This window comes from Gymnogyps californianus, chromosome 4, assembly GCF_018139145.2.
Source record: "Gymnogyps californianus isolate 813 chromosome 4, ASM1813914v2, whole genome shotgun sequence".
NCBI classification, from domain to species: Eukaryota; Metazoa; Chordata; class Aves; order Accipitriformes; family Cathartidae; genus Gymnogyps; species Gymnogyps californianus.
Genome location: NC_059474.1, coordinates 25546467 through 25570090, shown reverse-complemented (window position 1 = coordinate 25570090; position 23624 = coordinate 25546467). Strand labels below are relative to the sequence as shown.

Below are 23624 nucleotides of genomic sequence, written 5' to 3'. Positions count from 1 at the left end.
GGCTGCATTTCAGAAATCAGGATATTACTTATAATATTTAATTAAAACAAGTTTTGATTGTAATACATTTGCAGTCAACTTTTAGTTCATAAAGCTTTTAGTTCAACTGATTAGGGTTTTTTGGTCCTTTAAGGGTAAAGGTACTTTCCTTCCACAATAAGATACTAGATCCAAGAGCACCCAGAATAACTTAATAAAAGCAGAAGTCTTTTTAGTCTGAGTTCTCAGATGTTTGGTCCTAAAAACCCTTACCTCCTTAATAATGCACTTCTAATGCTGCAAAAAACAATTAAGGCAGTAATTTTGCTATTTTACTCAGTCTTTCGTTGAAGATTATTTTTTTCTGGTTGAAAGAAGTGTTTTTCAAGAGCGTTGACCAATTCATCTAGTTCCTTCTTCAGCTGCTCAACGTCACTGAGAAAGAAAATCCACACAAATACAGAAAACAGTGTCACAGTGGATAAGCTAAAAAAGCACATTTTCAGTCTGAGGAATTTTTAAGTCTGTTGCATTGTTTTAGACAAACATTTTCTATTAATGCTAAAAGTATATACATCTGATTTCTTCTGGTAATGCACTGATGTTCACTTCCAACTCATGTGCATGAAGGCACTTAAGACTATGGAGAAACATAAACTCACAATATAATCTAAAACAGAACAGCCAGTTTGAGTTCAGAAGATCTTCTGTTACTAAGTGTATGTGATTAGAAATGTAACTTTTATACTTGTAATAGTATTTTCAGATGAATTTTCATCTGTGAGGAAGCATTATTTTCATTACATAAGTTAGTAATTGCTTGTCTTTAAGACTATATGATTTCCAAGGCTATCAGTCAAGGATATAATTACTAAACATAAAAGGTTTAAAATATATTAGAACACTTTATATATAGTTATATAAGTTTAAAGCAACTATATATGTAAAAAGAGAGTGAATATATCTACTTTCATTTAAGGCAGAATGTTTTTCTTGATATTGTTTTTACTGAATGTGAAACCAAGTTCAAAGGAATTTCAGTGACAACAAGAATGAGTCAACAAATTTTGCAGAACTGAAGCTTTATGCAAATACATTTGCTAAAATAATGACTGTAGTAATATTACTTGATCATGGAGAGCCACTTCCCCACCAAAACAATACCAAAAAGCCACACAGCCCCTATTACACAGCATTTACTGCTGTAAGTGACAATACCTGTTTCCAGGAGGTGCACAAAGTTCAGAATAGTATTTGATCTTTGGTTCTGTCCCACTGGTTCTCATTGTGGCCACTCCTCCATTAGCAAAAGTGAATGTTATCATTTGGCTACTTTTACTAGTGGGAAGTATCTAGAAATAGTAAGAATAATTTTTTAGAAGCTTGGAAAGTGACTATATATAATGAATTCAAGACAAAACCCATGACTTAATGTCACAGAATATAACTAAAGGATCAGCTAAAATGAAGCTTTGCTCTGTTTTCTTCATCATTGTGGTCTTGAGACCACAACAAGCAAATGACAGCCTTACGCTCAACCTGGAATCTGGTAGCAGTACATTACTGCTAGGTAGCTCATTTCAAGTCTAGTCAACATTTTTACTGCAAATAGAAATTGCTCTGCGATGGCATTTCCCAGGAGAAAAACAAAAATGGATTGTGGAAAACTGAAGAACCCAAAGCCACATCTCAGTAGACAGTTTAACTTACAAGAAAATAATGCAAGATTGCTGTAGCAAGACAGCAAGATCCTCCTACCTCCCTTTACAGACTGTCATCTTGGAGAGAAAAAAAACCACAAAACCAGACAAAAACCCCTAATCCTTCCCCCCTCCCCCAACTTTTACTTCCTCCCACCAAGGCAAAACAATCATCCCCAATCTAACTTACTTTAAGACTCAGGATGTAACACAATGTTCAGAGTGTTTCTCCATAGAATTTTTTATATGTGTGTACACGCATACTTATATGATTTATATATAATTTTAAAAATATACTTACAGCCTTTTGGTCTGGTTGGCTGCTGTCATACCCAGTAGTTAGATCCCTTATTCCAGACACTTTAAATCTACCGCAAGATTTTGGGTATGTGTTTTTTCCATCAAAATTTCTAAGGTTGTCAAAAAGCTGTTGAATAACTTTAGGATCATGGCAGATGAAATATGAAGCTTTGGTAATATGGAAGCCATATCTGTGAAGACACAATATTAATGAATTGAAGAAGCAATGTTCTTCTTAGATCTGTACATCATACACATTATACAACCTTCTATAAAGCAAGAATCTATACTTATGGTCACCCAACTGTAGCATCAGTTCACCTCCTTACAATTTTAAAAAGGCCTCAACAGCTTAATTGTCCTATTTTACATACTTTAAAGAAACTTCTGTGCAGACACCTTTTCCTTTTAATGATTAAAAATCAGAAAGTTCACTGCTAAACCAGAAGAAAAAAAAATTATGTCATTATTGCCTTTAAGAGATCTAACCACCGTAGGAAGAGAACAGACTACATCTAAATAGCTTCCTTGACTGGTTTCCAGCTGACCTTTTCCGAGTAAAACAAATTCCAGACTGTTTTTTTCCAATCACACCTCAGAAGCTGCTCTCCCACTAAAGTGTTTCTACTAAACCAAACTGTTCTGAACATTGTCTCTTTACCTTATCTGTCTGCTGCCAGGTAATATGATGCAGAATCTGCAAAGACAAATGACCTGCTAACACTGACTTTTCAAAACAGCATGTTGCTGAAAAGCATAGAAGCCTGGAGTGATTGTTTAAGTGAGCTCTTAAAGATCAACACTTAATGAGTATCCTTGATGCCAGGGAAAATCTGAAGGGCAGAATCTGTTGTTAGTACTAGGATGTTCATGCTAGAAACCTGAAAGGTTCCTTAAATAGGGTCATGTTTATACCAAAACAGACATCTTGAAGGTCAATAGTTGTTAAATCAGTCTTCAGAATCCAGCAAGGGTATTTACAAAACCTATTCTATATTTGAAAGAAGTGATGAGCCTGCTAGGACTTTGTCCTTTTCCTGATTTGCATTTACTTCTTTGAGAACAGATCCCCCTTCTATATCTCCAAAATACAGAGCAGAGTTTCTTCTGCTTCAACAGCAACTCACAAGACAAACCTGACAAAGTAGTAAGGAGTAGAAAACTGCAACTCTTATAGTAGCCACAAGCAAACAAAACACACACCCACAAAACGATCCCCCAAAACAAGAACCCCCCCCCTCCAGTTCTAGTTATCAAGTATCAATTTAATAAGGCAGATTTGTATCCTTCCCTGTATCTGTAGCTTTTCCACAAACAGTGACTATGTGCAGCAACATCTTACTTTGAGGTGCATCTACGGACTGCTTTTATGCTAAATAAGCTCTGACTTCTAGAGTGCTCTTCAGTGGCTATGTACACAGTGGCACTGTGACACAGCTAAGTTCCACTCTGTTAAATATTCTGTTTCCGAGGGCAACCTGAAGCAGGTATTTACTGAATGAGTATCAAAAAAAAAAAAAAAAAAAGTGCGAGCCAGAGAAGGGTAATTCTTTGAATATATACTTCCAGCTAGTAATTAAGGGAGTTCTCACGTCAGATGCTATATTTGCAGCTCTAGGCATGAATTCCTCTTCCATGCATTTATATTACTGTTTACTTCTGCCATGTACAATAGCTGATAAATGCCACAATTTATTTATGTAATGTGTTAGCGAGTCTTTGCCACTTGATTTCCTCTTAAACAGTGGATGAAACAAGCATGGCTAGTGCTGCATGCAAATGAGAGATCTGAGGACTGGAAAACAAGAAGCACCAAGGCTGGAGTTTTCCATGAGTCTCTTTGCAGGTTCCACCACTCCTTTGTTAGTGTCTACGAGACATGAAGAGGTTGAGAGTATCTGCCAGCCTGTGCTGCTCCCTCCTTTAAAACAAACAACCCAAAACCCCCTCCAAAAAACACTCCCTGCCCCACAAAATCCAATAGCCATCTTTGCTGTTGATTTCTGTAGGGCTTTGAACACATTAAACAAGAACAGAAGAAAAGTAGTGCCTCATATTAAAAGTTCTCAGAGGGATACCCAGCTGTATATAGCCAATAGTTATGGCCAAACAGTCACAGCACTTCTGCATAATCAGCTCAAATCTCAGTATTCACGAGCCGGAAGAACAACCAACATACACTAGCCATCAAAAAAAGGCAGAATAATATAATAAAAAGTCTAACTTTAGAGCCATCTAGAATTAATTTAATCACAAGTAGCCCTGCAAGTGGGACAGAAGCAAGCTGGCTTCTATGGGTAGCATAAATATGCCAGAGCTACTTAGACCCATTCTACCATCAATGCTTTTGTGCGTCTGGCACATTTAAGCAGCAAGAGGCACTACGATCTCTACAAAACAGCAATACTGCTGGCCAAAAACCAGGCCAATCTTCTGTAAAAGGACCGAAGAGCAGAACTTCCCAAAAGGGAGAAACCTTTCAGACAAGCAAACAAAAATACCTCAGAAATCTCATTAACTAATAGGGAATTTGTAAGGTAACATTATTGTTTTTAAAATACCTTAAAACAACACAAAACAAAGTCATAAATATATTCTTGCCCATGAGGCAGGAGCGCTTTCTACAAGATTACTATTAACACAGAATTGTGTTAATAGTACAATAATCCAATTTTTATTTCTTCATATACTATAGGCTGCTATTGAGTCCCTTTTAACCCCGGTATGTGGAATGGAAAAAATCTGAAAATTAAACAATTATAATGGAACTCACTCATCATAGACAGCTTTCAGCTGCTGAGACAAAGACAAATTCCTGGTTGCCAAAAAGCTAGCCATCTCTGCAGTTATAACAGCAGCGCTGACACCATCTTTGTCCAAAACAGCAGGACAGCACATATACCCTAAACAAAGAAAATTACATATATTTGATATATTTTTATAAGGAAATAAGATAAAATGGAGGGGGGAGGGGGGAAGTTAATCAAACTAACATCTTTTAAAGGAGAAATGCACATTACCACAGTATAGGTATTTTAGAGTGTCCTGGTTTCGGCTGGGACAGAGTTAATTTTCTTCTTAGCAGCTCGTATAGTGCTGGGTTTTGGATTTAGTGTGAGAATAATGTTGATAACACACTGATGTTTTAGTTGTTGCTAAGTAGTGCTTAATCCTAAACCAAGGAGTTTTCAGTTTCCCATGCTCTGCCAGCAAGCAGGTGTGCAAGAAGCTGGGAGGGAGCACAGCCGGGGCAGCTGACCTGAACTAGCCAAAGGGGTATTCCATACCATGGAACGTCATGCCCAGTATATAAACTGGGGGAGTTGGCCTGGAGGGACGGATCGCGGCTCGGGCATTGGTCAGCGGGTGGTGAGCAACTGCATTGTGCATCACTGGGCGTTTTTTTCCTCCCCCCCGCCCTTTTTTTTTTCGGTTATATTCCCTTTCATTACTATTATTATATTATTATTGTTGTTAGTATCATATTTTACTTTAGTTATTAAACTGTTCTTATCTCAACCCACGAGTTCTACCTTCTTTCCCGATTCTCCTCCCCATCCCACTGGGAGCGGGGTCGGGGGGAGTGAGGGAGCGGCTGCCCGGCGCTTGGCTGCTGACTGGGGTTAAACCGCGACATAGAGTTAAACCAAAAGTGGAAAAATTTTATCTTCTAATCTGTGTTAGTTTTGATAAGCACGGTATTTAATGGAATTTCAAGATAGAGACAGATTTGTATCGCATCAGTGCCAGATGCTCCTGAGTACTTCCGGACCTCTCATGAAAGAGAAATGCCACACTGCAGGAACCATGCAAGTACAGCACTTTGTCTCAAGTGTGATTACCCTTACATGGTAGCATAAGGTAACACTGATAATTATCCATTAAATTAGTCACATTTTCTCTGGTTTTCAGGTACTGACATACTCAAGAAATAGCATTATAGCTTTAAAGTTTCCTTCTCACAAATTCATAGCTTTTATTCATGGCTTTCCAGTTTACAAGTATAATTTGAGGGAGTTTTTACTTTATTTTATTCACATTTAAACTTAGCTTAAAACTGTTTCTAAACATACTCAACTTGAAGTCTGAAAACAGTGTTTGTTTTTTTTAAATAGCTTGTGCAGAATTTGCAGTCCAAGTCTACATAGCCATGCTACTGAAGATATATACACCTAGCTTACATCATCATACTCTGTGCTAAGCAGAGATACAAAGGATTAAAACTAGTAATATCAATCATCCAAATGGATGGTATCGATTACTCACTGGAAATACACCCATTGTGTTGAGGGCACCTTTACATTGCCATTTTTTACAACAGTCATGCTTTCACTATTTTACAGGATACTAGAATGTAATATTCTGTTTCTTACCTATAGCCTCCTCAAATGCAAAAAGAACAGCTTTTCCCTGGTCCATGAGCTGTTTGGCACGGTTGCCCATCCACTTGAAACCTGTCAGTGTTTCCTACAGCAGTGAGGAGAAAAAATGCATTAAAATAAAAGCAATGTTTTACAAAGATATGACACTGTCTAGGCAAGCAAATAAAAGAACATGGAATAACATGTAACAGCTTACCTCGAAGTGAAAACCTTCCTTTAGTGCAATTGCTCTCAGGATTTTGGAAGAAACAGTACTGGATAACATGTAGACATCTTTAATGGCACAAGTATCCCTATTGTGATTTTTCCAGCAAGTGAAGATCCACCAGCCTAAAAGAGCTCCCAGCTCATTTCCAGAAAACACTTTCCATTCACCACTGAATTGGGGGGGGGGGGGGGGGGGAATAATAGAATGTATATGAATTCAAAGGATAATACTGGAAAAAAAATAATCTACTGGTTCTTCCATACATGAATACTAGCAAATAAAACGACTGCATCTGAGTTCCAAGTAACAGTAACAAGATATCATATGTTCATTAAGAACAAACAAAAAAATTCCTCCCCCAAAGAATTCTGAAGTGGTTACCTTCCTCCTCCATCATATGTACCAGCTTTTGAGTTTATTCAAAGATGAAACAGTGATATTTCCAGCATATTTTAAGTAAAACAAAAATATTGAACAGACAAATTATAAAATAAATTATTAAGACAAGCACAGAGACACAAAAATACAATTCTCAAGTGATCAGTACTTTTAGTTGACTCAGTGACAAATACCTTTTATTTAATCACAAATACACCAATTGGTCATTGAGGAAGATTGGAAAAAATCTCAAACAGGTAAAAAAAGATTAACATTGATGTGTTGCTAGAACAAGAAAAATTGAAGGAAAAAGGGAAAGACAGATGTCAAAGTTGCCCAAAAATTCCCAGTCACAAAAGGGGACAAAGACACTGCCAAAGTGACAAAAGTCAAGACCTACAGAAACAGTACCTGTTGTGAAAGAGAAGCAGACTCAGTCTCCTGCATTTATTGATGCCAACAGGCACAAAGCAATGCACAGCGACAACTTAGTGTAAGAGCGCTGAGAGAGTGTGCTCTAGCAGGAGTTTCTGTCAAAGAAGAAGTACAGATACTGTAGAAGCCTATATTAATATTCGATTAGTGTATGAACAGCTACAGCAGAAGTCTGAGAGGAGGACGCAGGACTGAAAGTTAGGAGACAACTAAGACTGCCTAAACAATTAGCAAAGAGGTAGCAGAATGAGAGCACCGTGCTCTCAATGGCGATAAGTACAATAAGCTACCACCCCATCTTCAAGTCTCTGATAGCTCTAAGTTTTTAGACAAAAAACATGAGTGATTTTGCATTCTTGTTTTAACCCATCATAACTAGCACAAACTGATCCTTTTTATGCTTTTTCCTCAATGTTGAATTGCCAGCTGAGGCTGGCACAGGCCAACAACATTAAAATAAGGATATTCCAGCTAACACTGCCCAAGATAGAGCAGAGAGTGCCAATTAGCCCATTCTTCTTCTAAAGGCAGAGAAGCCTCCTTAGTTCATGCTGTGAGACTAATGAGTTAAAAAAAGCCCCAAAACCTCAAAAAAACCATTGCCACCTATGCAGCTGCTAGAAGACCAAAAGAGATTATCTGGTGAGCAAAATGGATATTTGCACTGTCTCCTTTTACTGGGTTTTTGGAATTTGCATAACTGTTACAGGTTCAAGTATCTGCGTCATCCACAATCACTGAGGACATCTAGCAGGTGGCCATCTCATCCCTTGGGTACCAAGGACTGTTGCCATAATTTTATATCCCTCTTCTGGCTCTCATGCACAAGGAATTAATTTACACTATTTCTGTTCCTGGCCCAGCAACAGATTTTTGTTCTGCTCCTCTCTGAGCTGAAAACCTTGAAGTTTACTTCTATTAAAGAATTATGGTTTCTAACTGCTCAGATTGGTTTCTGCTTTATCAAGGTAGATAAAAGAGAAACACCACTATTTGTAGATACGATACCAAGTACAGTACTTCAGCTTATTTTCATACCTCAAATATAACCACAATACAGAAATGCAAATAATTGTAGAAGTACAGGATATCAGGGGGCATGAAATAAGGGGATGGCAATATTGGGTCAGAACTATAGGTTACACATTCCATACCTATGAAAAACTTATGAGAAACCCCTGTTTGAGCAAGTTTACCTTTTGTGATCCTGTTTTTTGACAGGATATACATAGATAAATAATGCATGTATAGCTGGTCCTTAAAGGAGAGAGTACAAATGACTACCATGAGAAGTACCAAACACTGACAAAGCTTAAGGTGAAATGCAGCTACATAACATTATGCATAGAAGTGGGGAACTGAGCAAGAAAGGCCCAAATCATCTAACGATTAGTAAAACGTCTGGTCTAACAATATTTGAGAAAAAAGGAACTCATATTAAAGAACCGGGATGTTCCCTATTCCTGAGATTATCAGGGAACTATAAAGGTTCTCCTGAATATTCAAGTTATTATTTAATAAACATAGTATGAAAGAACGTTTATCAGTCTTCTGTGAAAAATTTCTAACTGAAAATCTACTTTTAAAAAGGTATAGCACAATCGCAACAATTCATATGCTTCTGTGCATGCCCCGAGTACAGCAAGTGTCAAGTATTTATTCAGGCTTCTGTACAGTGTCTAATATTAATCATTATTTCATTTACTGCCCCCACTGTGGTCTGCTTCATACAGTCTTCTCAAATTTCTATGTACTTTCAGTCCAAAGACGACTACTGTGACTATTCTATCTTCCTCTGCAACACAGGTAGCAAGAATCCCCCAAATGAGCCTAGCCTTTAAGTAAAAAATGTAAATGGTTTGCATTTCTTCATTACCGTACCTCTCTTGTTTCTCTGCCACTGCAAGTCGATCAGCATCAGGATCATTTGCTAAAATGATTTTTGCCCCATCTTTTTCAGCCAAAGCAAAAGACAATGTCTGGAAAAGTAGTAAGCAAGACCAGATGAGTGTTAATACTCCCAAATAATATTTTCACTTTCTTTATAGGTTTTAGATGATTTTCCCAATTTATTTAATCTCAAACACCCAAAATCATGATGTGTCTCTACAAAAAATGAACTTCAAGCCTGGCAACAGTAGAGCACAGTCAGGATACTTAACTTCACCCACATCATTCCACTTCTGCAGCCTGAGTCAAACGCGACTTAGATTCAACAGGATCCTTCAATAACAAAGTGTAGCAGAAATCCTTGCAGCAGAAATTCTAACCACCTGTCAGGACTTCCCTGCCTCCTCCCAGTGTGGTATCAGAAAAATTTAGTCCTTGTATTTCAGATGTAAATTGTAGAAACTTTCCAAAACCAACTGTGAAGATTTTTTTTTTTTTTTTAAAAGGAACTGTATCACTTTGTTCTATGTGCAGATGCTGCCCATTCCGTTAGAGCGCAGAACAAAGTAGTTTAAAGTTATAGCTAATTATTACCTGACTGGTTCAAAAAGAGTTATAAATTTCAATGAAAGGATACCAGCTAACTCTTCACTAAGTGTAAGGCTATGAAAACAGAAACAAAATAGACCTTCAACCAATATTTATAGCCATGACTACTGGCAGAAAGGAAACACTGTTTGAAAGACATTGCAACTATTTAAAAAAAAAAAAAAAAAAAAAAAAAATCTATTTACCAGAACACCTTTGCCTTCTTCTGGATTTGGATACTTCACTGTGGGAAACTCTGGATCAGGATCCTTCTGCTCCGGAACGGCAAAAGGAGGGCTAAGGTCAAATGCCTTGAAGGCCAACTGCACAAATTTATGACCTACGCCATGCACAGAAGTATGAACAAATTTCAGGTTTGTTTCCTTATTTATATTCCTGAAATAAAACAGATTATCAGTAAACTTGGATATGGAAGAATATTCTGCACAAAATTGACTATGTTCAGAAACAGATATGAGTCAGTATTCTATATCACTGTTAAAATTATAAATTAAAGGAGGTCAGATTTTAAAGGTAATGGCTTGAAAATTGGCTTAGCCTCAGTTTTCAGCAATATGAGTCACTCTTGATATCTAATGACCTGGTATGTGCAAATCACTGGCATAAGAAAGATAGTACACTCTATGCGCCCCAATGGAGGAGAGTGGAAAACAAATACAACTGACTAATAAGACTCTTCATCCCCAACTCTGGCATTTAAACCAGCTCCAAACACTGTGAACACAGTGAACCGACAGCAGCATGCCTCATTTGAGCACACTCACTTTTATGAAGTACATTACTGAAAGTGTAGAACATACCTAAAGGCCTGCAAACTCCTAAGGAGACATTTAACTCCTATTCTGAAAAAGCAGCATCATTTCTCACGTAGCCCCAACTTTCTAGTAATTCTGACTTTGTTTTTAGCAAGAGTAAGAACATGGTTACTGGTGGTTAAAATTTTTATGTAAATCAGCAGATCTAACAGGTTGCTGCTCATCTAATCCATAAACCCATCCTACTTGTTAATACAAAGAGAAACATCCCCTTGATTTTGTTGAGAAAAGTTTTTACTGAGCAAGTGACAGGAATAGGCTCGTGCAAGGTGCCCGAGGCCACCAGGAGCCCACGCAAGGCTAGAATGATAGAGCAAGGCCTCCTTCTTCCAGAACTGGCTCAACAGCCTGGTTCACCTTCTCTCTTAGAAGCCCATTTTAAGGCTGTTGGACTGCCAGTGTCAGCTCAGCCCCAGCTGCACAAGATAGCCCCAGTCTTGCTGTGGCATTTGGCTGATGTGTGGTCATGCAAATACAGGGAGATGATATAATCAGAAACTAATTGCTCACTTTGCTGGGTTAGACTTCCGCCAGACCAGCTTTATGAACTGGCTTACTACGTCACCACACACCTGCCAGTGCTACCACAAAAGATGACAAGAAGGCACAGACAGAACTGGATCATGGCAGGATCATGGCCGCCCTGACTTCCATCAATTTAAACTGTCCTGCTGACGTACTAGATGGAAAATCCCATATTCTTAATGGAGTTAACATCAGTTACCTGTGAAAGCACTGTTTCTGTATGTCTTTGAAATACTCCTTATTGACCGTGGCATACGGATCATGAAGTAGCAGGCTGCTGTCAATCAGTTTGTCATCCCAAGCCTGAGGCCACGGCTCTTGGTTCTCCTCAATAGCCTGAGAAATTCCTTTGTCATGAGGGGAAATGATCTGAGCACCATTTTCCCAGTAAACCTAAATAATAAATAGGGTGAGTATTTGGTCATTAATATTGTAGGATAGCTTTGTTATTCTTTGTTGGCTAAGGTGCACTACATTCGGTAGAGTATTACAGTAAATTAGGCTTAAGTATACCCGGAGTATTCCCCTGTTCATATTCTCAGTGTTTTCTCTCACATCCCGTATTTGTTCTATAAAAAAAGCTATTTAATTTTATCAGAAGATATCAAAATGTACAATGAAACACAAAACAAGACCCAGCTCATTTATTGAGAAGATTCAAGTATTAGCCTGTCTGCCAGCCTTGGGATTGGTAACTTGCCCATGCTATTTCATATACTTTCTTCCAGATTTTTAGGTATAATCATTATATATAGAATTCTGAAGAGGAAAAAAGTGTGCAAAAGTGAAACACATTTACCACAAAAAAAATTAAGGAGAAAGGCACAAAAACTTTGCAGCTGCCTACAGCAGCAGTGTTGCCACAACAGCAAGCACAAATTCAACTAAGTTTCAAGATGTTCATTACTTGTAGTCTTCTCCTTTTTGTTGATTATTTACACATCCAGGAAGAGGTTTACTTACGATGTTTTACTTTTTGACAGTTGTTTACACACTTCCTTCTACTGATGGTTTACAGACTGTAAGTTTAAGGAAAGATACCTAACAGCATCTGGGCCATGTACATATGTAGCCCAAATAACAAAACATTAAGAAAAAATGAAGTTGATTTAAAAAGTAATTGATAAAACATCCAAACAAGCTATCAAGATCAATACATGAAATATTAAAAAAAGCAATTTTAAACAGACATGAAGTTCGGGAGGGAGAGACAGCAAGAAATCATCCCTGCTAATGCCTTGTTTTTATATTAAGAAGACAAAAAAGATCTCCCAACTTCCATTTCTGTATTTTGGAAACAGTCTGTATATGACTAGTCCAGCTATGGGATGACTGGCAGACAGGCAGCTCAGCCATGTTTTTTTCAGTGGAAAGCAGATTTCTGTCACAGAAGAAAGTCACACTGATAACTGTCACTTAGCAAAAGAAAAATATACTACAAGAAATTAATGGAATTTATTGAAAACATTTTGTACAAGCAACTCATTAGGTTTCACATATTTTTAATTCTCTGGATTTGTAAAACTAAAGAGATCTTTTTAAATCGTGAACTGGAGAAATGATTAATGCTTTTGAAAAGAGGTCAGTTAATATTTTAAAGTGTTCCAAAGTATGCAATGGTATTACTTATCTTCCTGCTTTTTAGAGCTAAGATTTTAATTATGTTTTTAGTATAACATGCTACTAGCTTTAAATACATACATCTAGACAAGATCAAACTATCAATTAATTTGGTCTATACCATGATAGGAACTATACACAACAGTATTAGTGTCTCTACCTGCAAAAAAATGTCTGAAAAAAGCCAGAAAATAGATCATATAAGAATACCTTGTAACCATTATCTTGTTTTGGATTATGGGAAGCCGTAACCATAATTCCAGCACAAAGCTTCAGGTGAGTTACTGTGTATGGCTGTAACAAGAGAAAGTTATCTGAAGTGGAATGTGCAAAATATTATATATTATTTATTCTCATGCATATGCAATACTTCTATACTCCTGAAAGAAAAGAAAGCCAGGATGTAATTCCTACAGACTGACTCTCTAAAGCAGAAGCTAAGTAGTACTTGCTCCACTAGACCCCACGTGGCATAACTTTAGCCCTTGCTTTTCCCTGTGCGTTTTCCCATTTATATATTCTCAGTGTTGTTTCAGAGGCTTTGTGAATCTCTAGAGTAGTGTTTTTATAGAAGGAAACCAAATGCATGTGTTGCCTCCTGTAGAATGACTTGAGATGCCTGAGGTCTTTAAGGGTGACAAGTGTGTTGGGTTAATGACAGAAGTCTGCATAGGGTAGATAATTACAACTAGAGCAGTCTCATCCATACTATCTTTTGAGAGCAGCCCGTGAAGCAATCACTCCGTCGTGGTTCAGAAGAGAATCGTTTTGGAGAGAGCTCTTATAAATTAGTCCAAAACAGATGGAGTGAATTAAAAATAAAGCATTATTTGTGACCACAGGTCCAGTTCAAGTTTACTCCTGGCTCTTTATTTAACAGCGCATGCAATCAACTGCAGTTCTTGCAACACTGCTTTAAGCTGCACTACGAAGAATTTGACCCTAAATCTACCAAAATTTGTATCAGTACAAGAATGCTACATACAAAGTCTTCATCCCGCTATGTTCTGTTTGCAGCACTCACTGGAGCAACTGGTATTGGGAGAAACTGTTGCTTTTAGTGCAAAGGTTGGGGGGGGTGTTTATTGCTCTAGAGGCCTGACACCTAGTGATCTGATGGTGAAAATGAGGACACATTCAACAACGCTCCTGGCATAACATTGCTGCACTCCAACAACCTGCTATTTAAAAAGGCTACTTTGGATTCAATACCCGCCCCCCCAAACAAAAAGAAAAAAAAAAAAGAAAAAAAAAGTAAAAAAACCCAACCAAACCAACCAACCAAAAATCACAGCGCTAAATGCATGTGTATGTTTCAGACTTCAGACTCCACAGCAATCTAGAAATGATGAGATGTCTTCTACAAGAAATCTGCCTGAAAGCACGAATGAATAGAAACACATCCCACTGTCACTGATAGTCCACTAAGCTTCTTCCTTCTCGTGCTGTGGATGTTGTAAACTAAATATAGCTAAATAAGCATAATACTAACTGCAGGTAGAGCTTAAAAAGTTAGAAGTGGTTTTTCTAGTTTTCCTTAATGTAAGTAATGCAAGATATCTGACAGAATTTGCATGTATATAAAAAGATATAATAGAGAAACCTACCACAAAAGGAGTTGGTGTTATATCAGAGAACAGATAAACTGGAACTCCTTGACTGATGAAGGTATTAGCAGCAAGTCTTGCAAACCTAAACAGGAAGAAAAGATGCCTAGGAAATATATTCATTTTCTCACCAATTAGGTTCCTAGAATTCACCGTTTCCCCCCTGCCCCTCCAATTTAAAACAAACAAACAAACAAACAAACCCCCACATAAATAAACTCCAAATTATTATACAGACCAAATTTAAATGTGTTCCCTCACTATTCCCAACAGACAAAGCACAACTCTAAGAACTGCTCTGGCATTAATAGAATATAAAAATACTATAAATCCTTATATTATTATATACTTATATAGTATTATATACTATAAAACCTTAATTCATTCTGCAGAAAGAGAAAATACTGTTGAAGCAGATATAAAACCATAATGGATCACACAAGACATCTACAAAATACTTAAAACCTAAAAAGTACCTTTTGCTACTACCTCCGCTAGAAAGATGGGCACGAGCATCAAAACCAATCACAACTCCTCTCTTTTTCAGGTCACTGAAATTCCTCTCAAGGTATCTGCAAAATCCCTGAAGACAACAACAAATCCACCTCATTAACCCCATCTTGATATTTAATTTATCATTGCATTAAGATGATTGCTAAGATGTTGACGTCTTAGAAAGGCGAGTGCACATAACATCACTGAACTGGATTGGGTTTCAGTTTGTCTAGGACCAATAAACACCAAGAAATATCAGAAACCTTCAAATCAATATAGCGAAGCTGGACAGCATTTAAGTACTTTTCCAAAAAACAGAACCAACTCCAGAAAGAAACAGTTAACACGATTAGTCCGCAGTTGACATGATTAGTCTGAATTGCAGATTTTGAGAAATGATTTAGCTGTGTTAGGTCTCAGATGAGGAAGAGAACAACTGGCCAATATTTCAGTTTTTTTAACTGAAATCTCTCAGTTTTTTTAACTGAATCTCACCCTTGATAATGACACCTGTTTAGGACATGATACACCACCACTCCAGCCTGCAGTAATTTAAGGTTTTGGGGTTTTTTAAGCTCTACCCAAGTAGATCTACTTTAGGATCTATATGCATATATATAACTTCACTGCATTTATGTAAATGTACGTCCAACATACACAAAGCTTAGCCAAATGCTGGCTACCTCTGGGGTTTTTTGTAGTTGTTACATCAGGACTAACTGCTCCACTTCAGCTTAACTGTAGCTGTGTATAAATTCAATTGCAAATGAAATATGGAAAATATTTTAAAAGCTTAATAGTTCTCTCTGCTTGTTTTCAGAGATCAGCACTCAGCTAATAATTATCATTTAAATTACCTCTGAAGATTGGAGGAATAGTAAAAAACTTGTACTTCCATAGAATACCCATTTGCTTGTCATAAGTGAGGCTCTTCCGTTCATATATACAACCAGTTAAGTGAGATAAAGGGCTGAACACAGTACCTGGGTTGTCTGTATAATAGTCAAGTCATTCATGTGGGAAATCCCTGCTCCCATGGCAGCTCTGAGCCCTGCTGTGCCAAACTCCATCCGCGAGCCAAAGTATTTCTGCAGGTCTCCGGCATTTCCTTCAGCAACCAGTTGCTTCACTATTGCAGAAGTTTTTGGATTCTGTAGATACAAAATTCAAATATTCTAGAAAAGGTTTTGTTTGTTTGTTTTTAATACACTTAAGCTTCTTAACAGAACTGACTTTCTTTCCCACTCTCTGTACTGGGTTATTTCAGTATCAAAACATCGCACACTACTTCATGAACACCAGAATTCCTGCCACATCTTCCTAATTTTAAGTCAGTACAATCTCAAGTATCACTTATTTTAGATTTATCTCCTTAAGCGAACACGCTGCCTTGACAGCAGTATATATATCACATTTTGGGAAGTGAAAAGATTTCCAAGACGTCTATTTTAAAATTCTCTGGTTTTAAAAACAAAACGAACAAAAAAAGCACCTTTACAGTTCAGAGAATTTTTGTCATCACAAGAACTACTCTAAACACATAAGAAAGTAAGTTAAGCTGATGATTAAGAAATATTTGTTACTTCCATAGCACTATAAGTAGAGTTTAAAAAAAAAAACCAAACCATAACCCTGTCCCAAGACTGGCTAACACCAGAGGCTGCAGCAAAACTAAGCAGACTGGTCAGAAGACAACAATTTGCAATATATTTGCAGGTAATGCTTGTAAAAATAAGCACAACCCTCAGGATGAAAGCTTAGCAACTACAGCTAAATTCTTAAATAAAATGACTATGCAAAGTGGCAATGAAAAGGCTGCATCAGACCGTTTGCGAACAGCGAGGAGTTTAAGTCTTGCCGCTTTTCTTGGTATATTGCTTGTATCGACTCTTTATTGTTATTAGCTCTCTCTGTTTCCAAACTTAGGAATTAGTAAAGTCCTGTATGCCCCAACATCTCAATCTTAATAACATGGGATTTGTGAAGTTTAGTATTTGATTTCTTGAAAACTGATGAGCCAGCACGACAGATGACACACCCCAGGCAACAGGGTTATGTGGAGAAGCAGCATACTCCGCAGGTTACTCACCGCATGATTACACACACTTTACACTGGAGTACAAAGATTATAATTTCCAAATGGACACAAGCTTTGATTTCTAGTCAACCAAATGACCTCATAAAAGTCACAGACTTTACAATTTCTTGGATGACCCTAGGTATGCTTACAGCAAGGGAAGGCATATCATCCTAGGCAAAAAAAAAAAAAAAAAAAAAAAAAATTCTGCAGCTCCGGAAAATGCTGCAGAACACGCACAGTAGTAGGCATGTGAGTGAGCTTGCATACAAAGGTGTAAGCATTCTGCACACCAAACTGAGACCAGGGTCTGGATGCCCTAATCGTTGACCTCTGTACCTGCTGCTGCAGGACAAACACCATAGTTTAAATAAATATTCAAAAAACTGAAGGGCCTTTGGTGCTAATGAGCAAATTATATAATGCAGAGTAAGCTAAATAAGAAAAAAAAAAAATCAGGTTTTCTGGGTGCAATAAGCAATTAGGTACCCCAGAATTACTGATTTCCAGTTTAAGAATTACCAATTTACCAGTCCAAGAACGTTGTAACTGACACTTCCTTGTAGGAGGCTCAACATAATTCTGTATTATTATAGAATAATTACATTCTATAAGAATAAATATAATTCTATGTTATTATAGAATAATATAGGTCAGCATAACTATTCTGAGTTTAGGCTGTTTAAAAGTTGACCTGAACTTTTTGCTGCAATATCAGGCCTATGTCTCGTAGGTAAAGCCTCAATGACACTTTTTGCATCAGGCTTTGTACACTGCCTAGTCACCTTTTTTTTCCCCTGCATGAGCTTTGCATACAGGAGTTCTCTTACTATTGCAACGTGCATCTCTTTAGGTAGATGCTGCACACTTTTGTATAGATGTTGGACAGACTAGAAGCTGTAATGCCAATACAGAAGGGCAGCAGGACACTAGGAACATCCTGTAGCTCTCACAACCAAGGAGATTTTTGTTTGTTATTGTTGTTAGAAGAATTTCCCAGGTTTGGTATCTACTGTGAAACTACAGGGATCCTCCAGTTTTTCAGGTCTGGTTAAATGATCGTACTTATCCAGGTGGCTGCCTGAGTCTTGGAGTTTCAGTCCACACCATTTGCTAGAGAAAACTTGATTGCCTGAATTTAGTTGTTTGGGTTGTTCCCCCCTGCCCGCCCCACCTCCCCAAGTAATGGTAAAAGCCAGGCCCAAGTCTGTTTGATATAGCAGAAGGATTTTTCCAGAATTACTGTTATAATTGGTTATGGCTATATTCTCCTAAGAATCTGCATTTTGGGTTTTTTTTACTGTACAGATGACTGTTCCCATTTTGTGTCAATTTTAGGAATGTTACGATGCCATTGTATACAGCTAAGGAAAAAACCTAAACTTTTTTAAGCAGAAGAAAAAGCTAAACCGAAATCTTCATGGCATCTCTACTAAAGAAGGACCCAATTGTATCTGAAGAGCTGCTTTTTTCCTTCCTTGTTGGTTCTCTCAGGTTACACTTTTTCTACTCTCAAATAAAACTGGATGTAGAGTATGAGAATACTGATTTCTGTGAATACAGTGGCAGGTGATTTAATACAGAGTGACTATCCAGCAGTGCAATTTGCTTAAATATCACCTGGTAACACTTGAGTTATTTACTTTAATCTACACCACAGGAAGGCCCCAAAGAGGTTTCATCAGTGCAGGAGTCCCCACAAGGTTTTAGAGTAGAGGGACAGCTACTGACTACAGGTTTTATTTTTAACAAAAACAGAAGCTACCTTCTATCCATAATTTTATGATTGATAATAGAAAGAATGAGAAATATGATATTACTGTCATGAATACAGTGATGAAAACAGCCTGGGAACAAGCTCAGTAATTGCCATCTAGGTAGAAACTTCCTGTTAAGTCAGGAGGACCATCTTCAGCATAAGGGCTTGCTCTTGCAAACTATTATTTTGTAAGAAATGTGCAGCTTATCATCATTAAATATTAACCTATCTCTACATGTCAAACCTTTTCTTTTTTTTTTTAATATCAGAGTAAACAGACAAGGGTTATATCGGATTCTTCTGTTACTCAATACAAACATGTAAGAGCTCCCTGAGAAATGAAAATACCTCATCATTTTTGAGCAATCAGCAATGATTATTGCACACTGGTCAATTATTACTGATTCAAAGAAGCAACTGTTAACAAAGAGCTAACCTTTCAAAAGTAAAGATACTATAAGGGATGCTGCATTAGATTTCCAGAGGGTTTCACAAAATAATTGGAATAACCAGTTGAAAATGAAATGATTACACAGAAGACAGGAACATAACTAACGTTAGTCAAGGAAGTTATGGAAATAAGAGGCCCTTTAAAACCAGACTTTTCTCAAAAATCAATTAAACTGGGGGGAAAAAAAATAAAAAGACACAAAAGCTTATTGTCATTTGATGCGATACACTAGCATTTCTGAAAGAAGGGCTGGTTGACACTGCATTATCATTAATAAAAACAGCTAGCTAACTGATCAGTTAACCAGTTGAACGATCTTTAATGAAGAATCACAACAAACTTGAGGTACTTCTAATGATGTCCTTCAGAACCTGGAAAGAATACTAAAAAAAGAATTATTCTATGTTTTCATTGATAATCTTGAAATCAGCAGAAGACCCCTTACCAAACAAATATGTAGGTTGCACTAAACCCAGAGAGCATGGTACAGTGCTGAGCCCAGGGCAGTCATTAAAGTGACTGAAGGGGGGCAATGGCCAGTGTGTTCCAATACAGCCAAATGAACAAATTCCATGTATAGGGACAAAAAAAATGCAAACCACATATACCAAATACAGGCCTGCATCTCAGTGGGAACTGCACCAGCAAGCAACTACATAAGCATTTCCAGAACACCACTATGGCAAGACATTTCTTTAGACATGTGGAATACAGAAATACACAGCAGATTTTACTTCTGCGTATAGTGCTGTCAAGACCAAAACTGAAGACACAAAGATTGTCTTAAGATGTTTAAGCACCTTAACAGGAAGGGAAATAACGCACGCTAAAGTGTTCCTAAGCAATAGCAGAAAAAGGGAGAAAAACCATGAAACCAGACAATATTGAAGATTCAGGAGTTATTTTACTAACAATGAGGATCGCTAAACACTGGGCGACTCTACCAGAAAAAGAGAGGACGGATTCTGCATTTCCCAGTGGTTTTGAAGCAAGCCCACGTGTCTTTTGGAAACAGTATTTTAGTAAACAAAAATATGGAGGTACCTGGAGGTTTTTAACACCGAGAGACAGACAACACAGCAATGTATTCTTGCCTTTAATAATTCAAGTCTATCGACCGCCCCTACAACAGAAGCTGTTAGGAACAATACAGGCCCTTTTAAAAAAGAAATTCAATACAGCTGAAAGCCAGATACAGTGACGATACTTAGAGGCCAACTAGATGGGTTGCCAGATTAAAGAGGGGGCTGCTATGACAGTGACAGAGCAGCGGTGCAGAGGGCAGCGCAGGGGGGCGGCAGCGGCGGCTGGAACCGCAGCCCGACCTGCGCCAGCACCGCCGCGCCCCCTCACCGCGGCGGGGCGGGAGGGGGGGACGGAGGGAGGGGAGGCAGAGCACCCCCTCTGCCAGAGGGCTTTGAGAGCAGAGCGAAAGGAGCCCACGAGAGCCCTTACCGCATCAAGCGCTGACACAATTTAAAAGCCGAGGCTCGCCCCGCGCCTCTTGACACTTGACTAGCCTGCGCCCTCATCGCCTCCCCCACCAAGTCCCTGCGTGACCGGGAGGCCCCTTCCGCCCCGGCACCCGCAGTCCCGGCGGAGAAGGGAGGGCCCCGGAGGGCTCCCGCTGACCGCCGCCCCTCACCTTATCCCAGAGCAACCACTGCTCGGCCGCGCGGCGGAGCGCGGCATCCCCGGCGGAGCTCCGCGCTGCCATGCCGCTGCCGCCGCCGCCGCCCCGCTCCTTCTCTCTCTTCCGGAGCGCGCCCGCTCCGCTCCGCCCGCCGGGGCCGGGCCGGGCCGCTCCACCTCCGCCCCGCCCGCCTGCCTAGGCCTGGGCCCAGGCCGGGGTCGGGGCCAGGGCTGGGTCGGGGCCGCCCCACCTCCGCCCCCCCGGGGCCGCGGCCGGGGAGCCGGCCCCAGCCTGTGGGGCTGGGCGATCTCGGAAGGAGCGGAGGTTTTAATGATTTTATCTGATAAGCCGCGTCCCTGTATTTCACCGGGGGGCTGAATGTTATCCTTTCCCAAGTTCCCCCCCCCAGACGCGGCGAGGGGCTCCCCCGACTCCGGTAGTGCCGCCTGGGGCCGCGGGCAGCGCCGGCGCTGGCCCGGGGGCTTGGCCGGCGCCCGCCGGCGCCCCGGTGGTGCCGGGCGTCCCGGCGGGCCCCCTCCCGGGGCAAATGCAAGTACCCAGCAACCGGCGGTGTGCCGCGCCTCCCGGCACGGGAGGAGCCCCGAGCGGCGGCTGAGCGCGGCCGCTCGCCCCGAGAGCCCCGTACTGCGCGGAGGCGGAGGGGCCGCGCGTTTCCAAATATTAACGGCAGAAACGCGGTAAATAGCACAGCTTGTTTGCGCTTACCAAGCTGCTGGCTCCTTCTCAGCATGACTGACGGAAGAAAACTAACGCTCTTTTTAGAAGTGTAACTTTTCATGGGCATTGGACTAAGGCTACTTAGATTTCTTTTTAAAGTCGATATAAATGAGGGATGATCTCAGAAGAACCCTAATTTGGGATAAAGATTATAAGCAAACTACAGACATAGAGTCACCTACTTAAACTTGAAGCATTAGATGCGTGTATGGTATCTTTGTTTATTCTTTACTGTCTGTAATGTGGTAGTATGGAAAGGACAAAACAAAGGACCCAAGAAAAGTTTTTAGCCGTGTCTGGTTTTTGACAGCTTAACAACGGCGTAGCCAATCCTTCCCATCATAAAAATATGAACAAATTGCATTCACCAGGAGGCAAAGAGGGAAACAGCCTGGGGAAATTCAGTTTCCAGCTTTCCTCCTCTGTTGCTCTGTCCCGTACACTCCAGAACAAGCTGGAATTCTGCACAAGCCCAGCGGCATGCAAGGGGGGATATTTCAGTGAATTGACCTATAACTGGTTTTTTTTAGTGTTTAGTCTCAAACTTCAGAACTTAATATGACTTCTGTTTTAACTGCCAGCCAGTCAACGATAGGAAGTTCTTTATGGAAGTCACAGTCACAGCGTTCTACTTCTGCTCATTCTGAGCGAGCATGCAGCAGCCTGGCCTCACAGCACAGCCCCTTCAGAGAGATTACCCAGATGAATCCTGGATGATTCCTGTTCAGTGCTGTGAGAAGTTGGCTAACTCCATTCCCACTATTGGGGGCTAAAAATCCCATTCCTAAAAAGAGTTTGTTCAGTACTGTGAATCTGTTATTCATGTTAAAGAATGCTTTTTGTTTATTTGTGAATAAATTTTCTATATATTACACCCTTTCAAGTTGGAGCTGCTCATTGTTATCAGCTGAAACACGTTATTTCTACGTGTTATCATTTCTACACTGAACCACATATTAATGGCATGTATGAATGTTTAGAATAATAAGCACTAATTGGGTAAATTTTCATAGAAATAATGACTTGTACAGATATTTGGAAACCTTTCAAAGTTCATTAGTATGTTACCAGAATGTGTGTGAACAAGAGAAATGCTACACATCACTTGCAAAGATGTTAATGAATATCCTTCTGCACTACTGATCAGTAAAAATAACTGTTAAGATACCCTTCTGGAAAAACTCTGAGATGAAAGATCAGTGGAACGGAAGAGTAAGAAAATCAGACAAAAAACATGTTGTTTGGCCGCTTTTGGAATCATCTGTCTTCTCTAGCGCTTTGGTAATGATCCTTCAGCAGCAGCTCCTCTGGCCTCTGCATCTCTCTGGCTGGACACAGATCTGCCCTCAGCTGCAAAACTGGGGGAAAAAAAAAAAGGTAATTGAATTTCACCCAGGAAAATTGATTGTGTTCCTCCCGCCAGAATTAAAGAACAGTTAATACTGCATTGATTGAATAATTATTATAGCTTATAGCATAGTGCCTTTGAGAGAAGCCTGAGTTGCCAAGCTGTTGCTCTGTCTAAACAGTTCCTATAACTTAGCTTGGGTTTTGGCTGGAATCCCCTGAAGATGCCATGATAAGCCCCTTCGGCCAGTTTGATTTCTTCTAACTTTTTGGGCAGAAATATAGTCCAGAGAACATTGAACTCTCTTTCTTGCATAACAAGATATCTGGCATCAGCCTCCCAAAGTACTAAGGGAAAGAGCGGTCTGATTGCTCTGGAGTTTCAGGGACAAGGCGCTTGCTGTTCAGGAGCTTTTCCCTACATTTTGTCAACCTCTGTCTGAAGCGGAGCTAGACCAGGTGCCGCATAACTGCAGAAAGCGCTGTAAGGAGTGATTGGAATTTCCCTGCTCAACTCTGCAGTACAGGCCAAGGTAGGGGGAAAATCCCTGGGTATGGGATGTACGCAGAGTATGTATCATCGCAGGCGTACTGAGGCTGCTGAGCAACGCGAGGTCACTGTGAAGGTGGTGTAGAGGAGGAGGAGCAGACACCCTGGAGCCAGCAGAGTAACTTG

At 39.6% G+C, this 23624-nt stretch overlaps 1 protein-coding gene across 1 annotated transcript; it reads right to left on the bottom strand.

Moving 5' to 3' along the window:
• Positions 1 to 16: 16 nt before the first annotated feature.
• PGM2 (phosphoglucomutase 2) lies at positions 17 to 20947 on the bottom strand. The gene is made up of 14 exons (XM_050895902.1): positions 20876 to 20947; positions 15927 to 16094; positions 14925 to 15031; positions 14449 to 14533; positions 13052 to 13135; positions 11421 to 11614; positions 10067 to 10256; positions 9264 to 9361; positions 6558 to 6738; positions 6353 to 6446; positions 4753 to 4882; positions 1981 to 2170; positions 1198 to 1331; positions 17 to 414 (listed from the first exon to the last, which is right to left on the bottom strand). The coding sequence occupies exons 1-14, from the start codon at positions 20945 to 20947 to the stop codon at positions 312 to 314; spliced, it is 1830 nt and encodes a 609-aa protein (XP_050751859.1). The 3' UTR covers positions 17 to 311.
• Positions 20948 to 23624: the final 2677 nt, after the last annotated feature.

Bases quoted from the DNA above. Each gene is read 5' to 3' on its own strand.
- PGM2 (XM_050895902.1), bottom strand. From the start codon at position 20,947: ATGGCAGCGCGGAGCTCCGCCGGGGATGCCGCGCTCCGCCGCGCGGCC. The intron at 11,615-13,051 runs GTATTCTTATAT...TTTATTATTTAG, and splicing joins AACAAGATAATGGTTACAAG to GTTTACTGGGAAAATGGTGC. The intron at 2,171-4,752 runs GTGAGTTCCATT...GTGTCTTCACAG, and splicing joins CTGAAAGCTGTCTATGATGA to ATATGGCTTCCATATTACCA.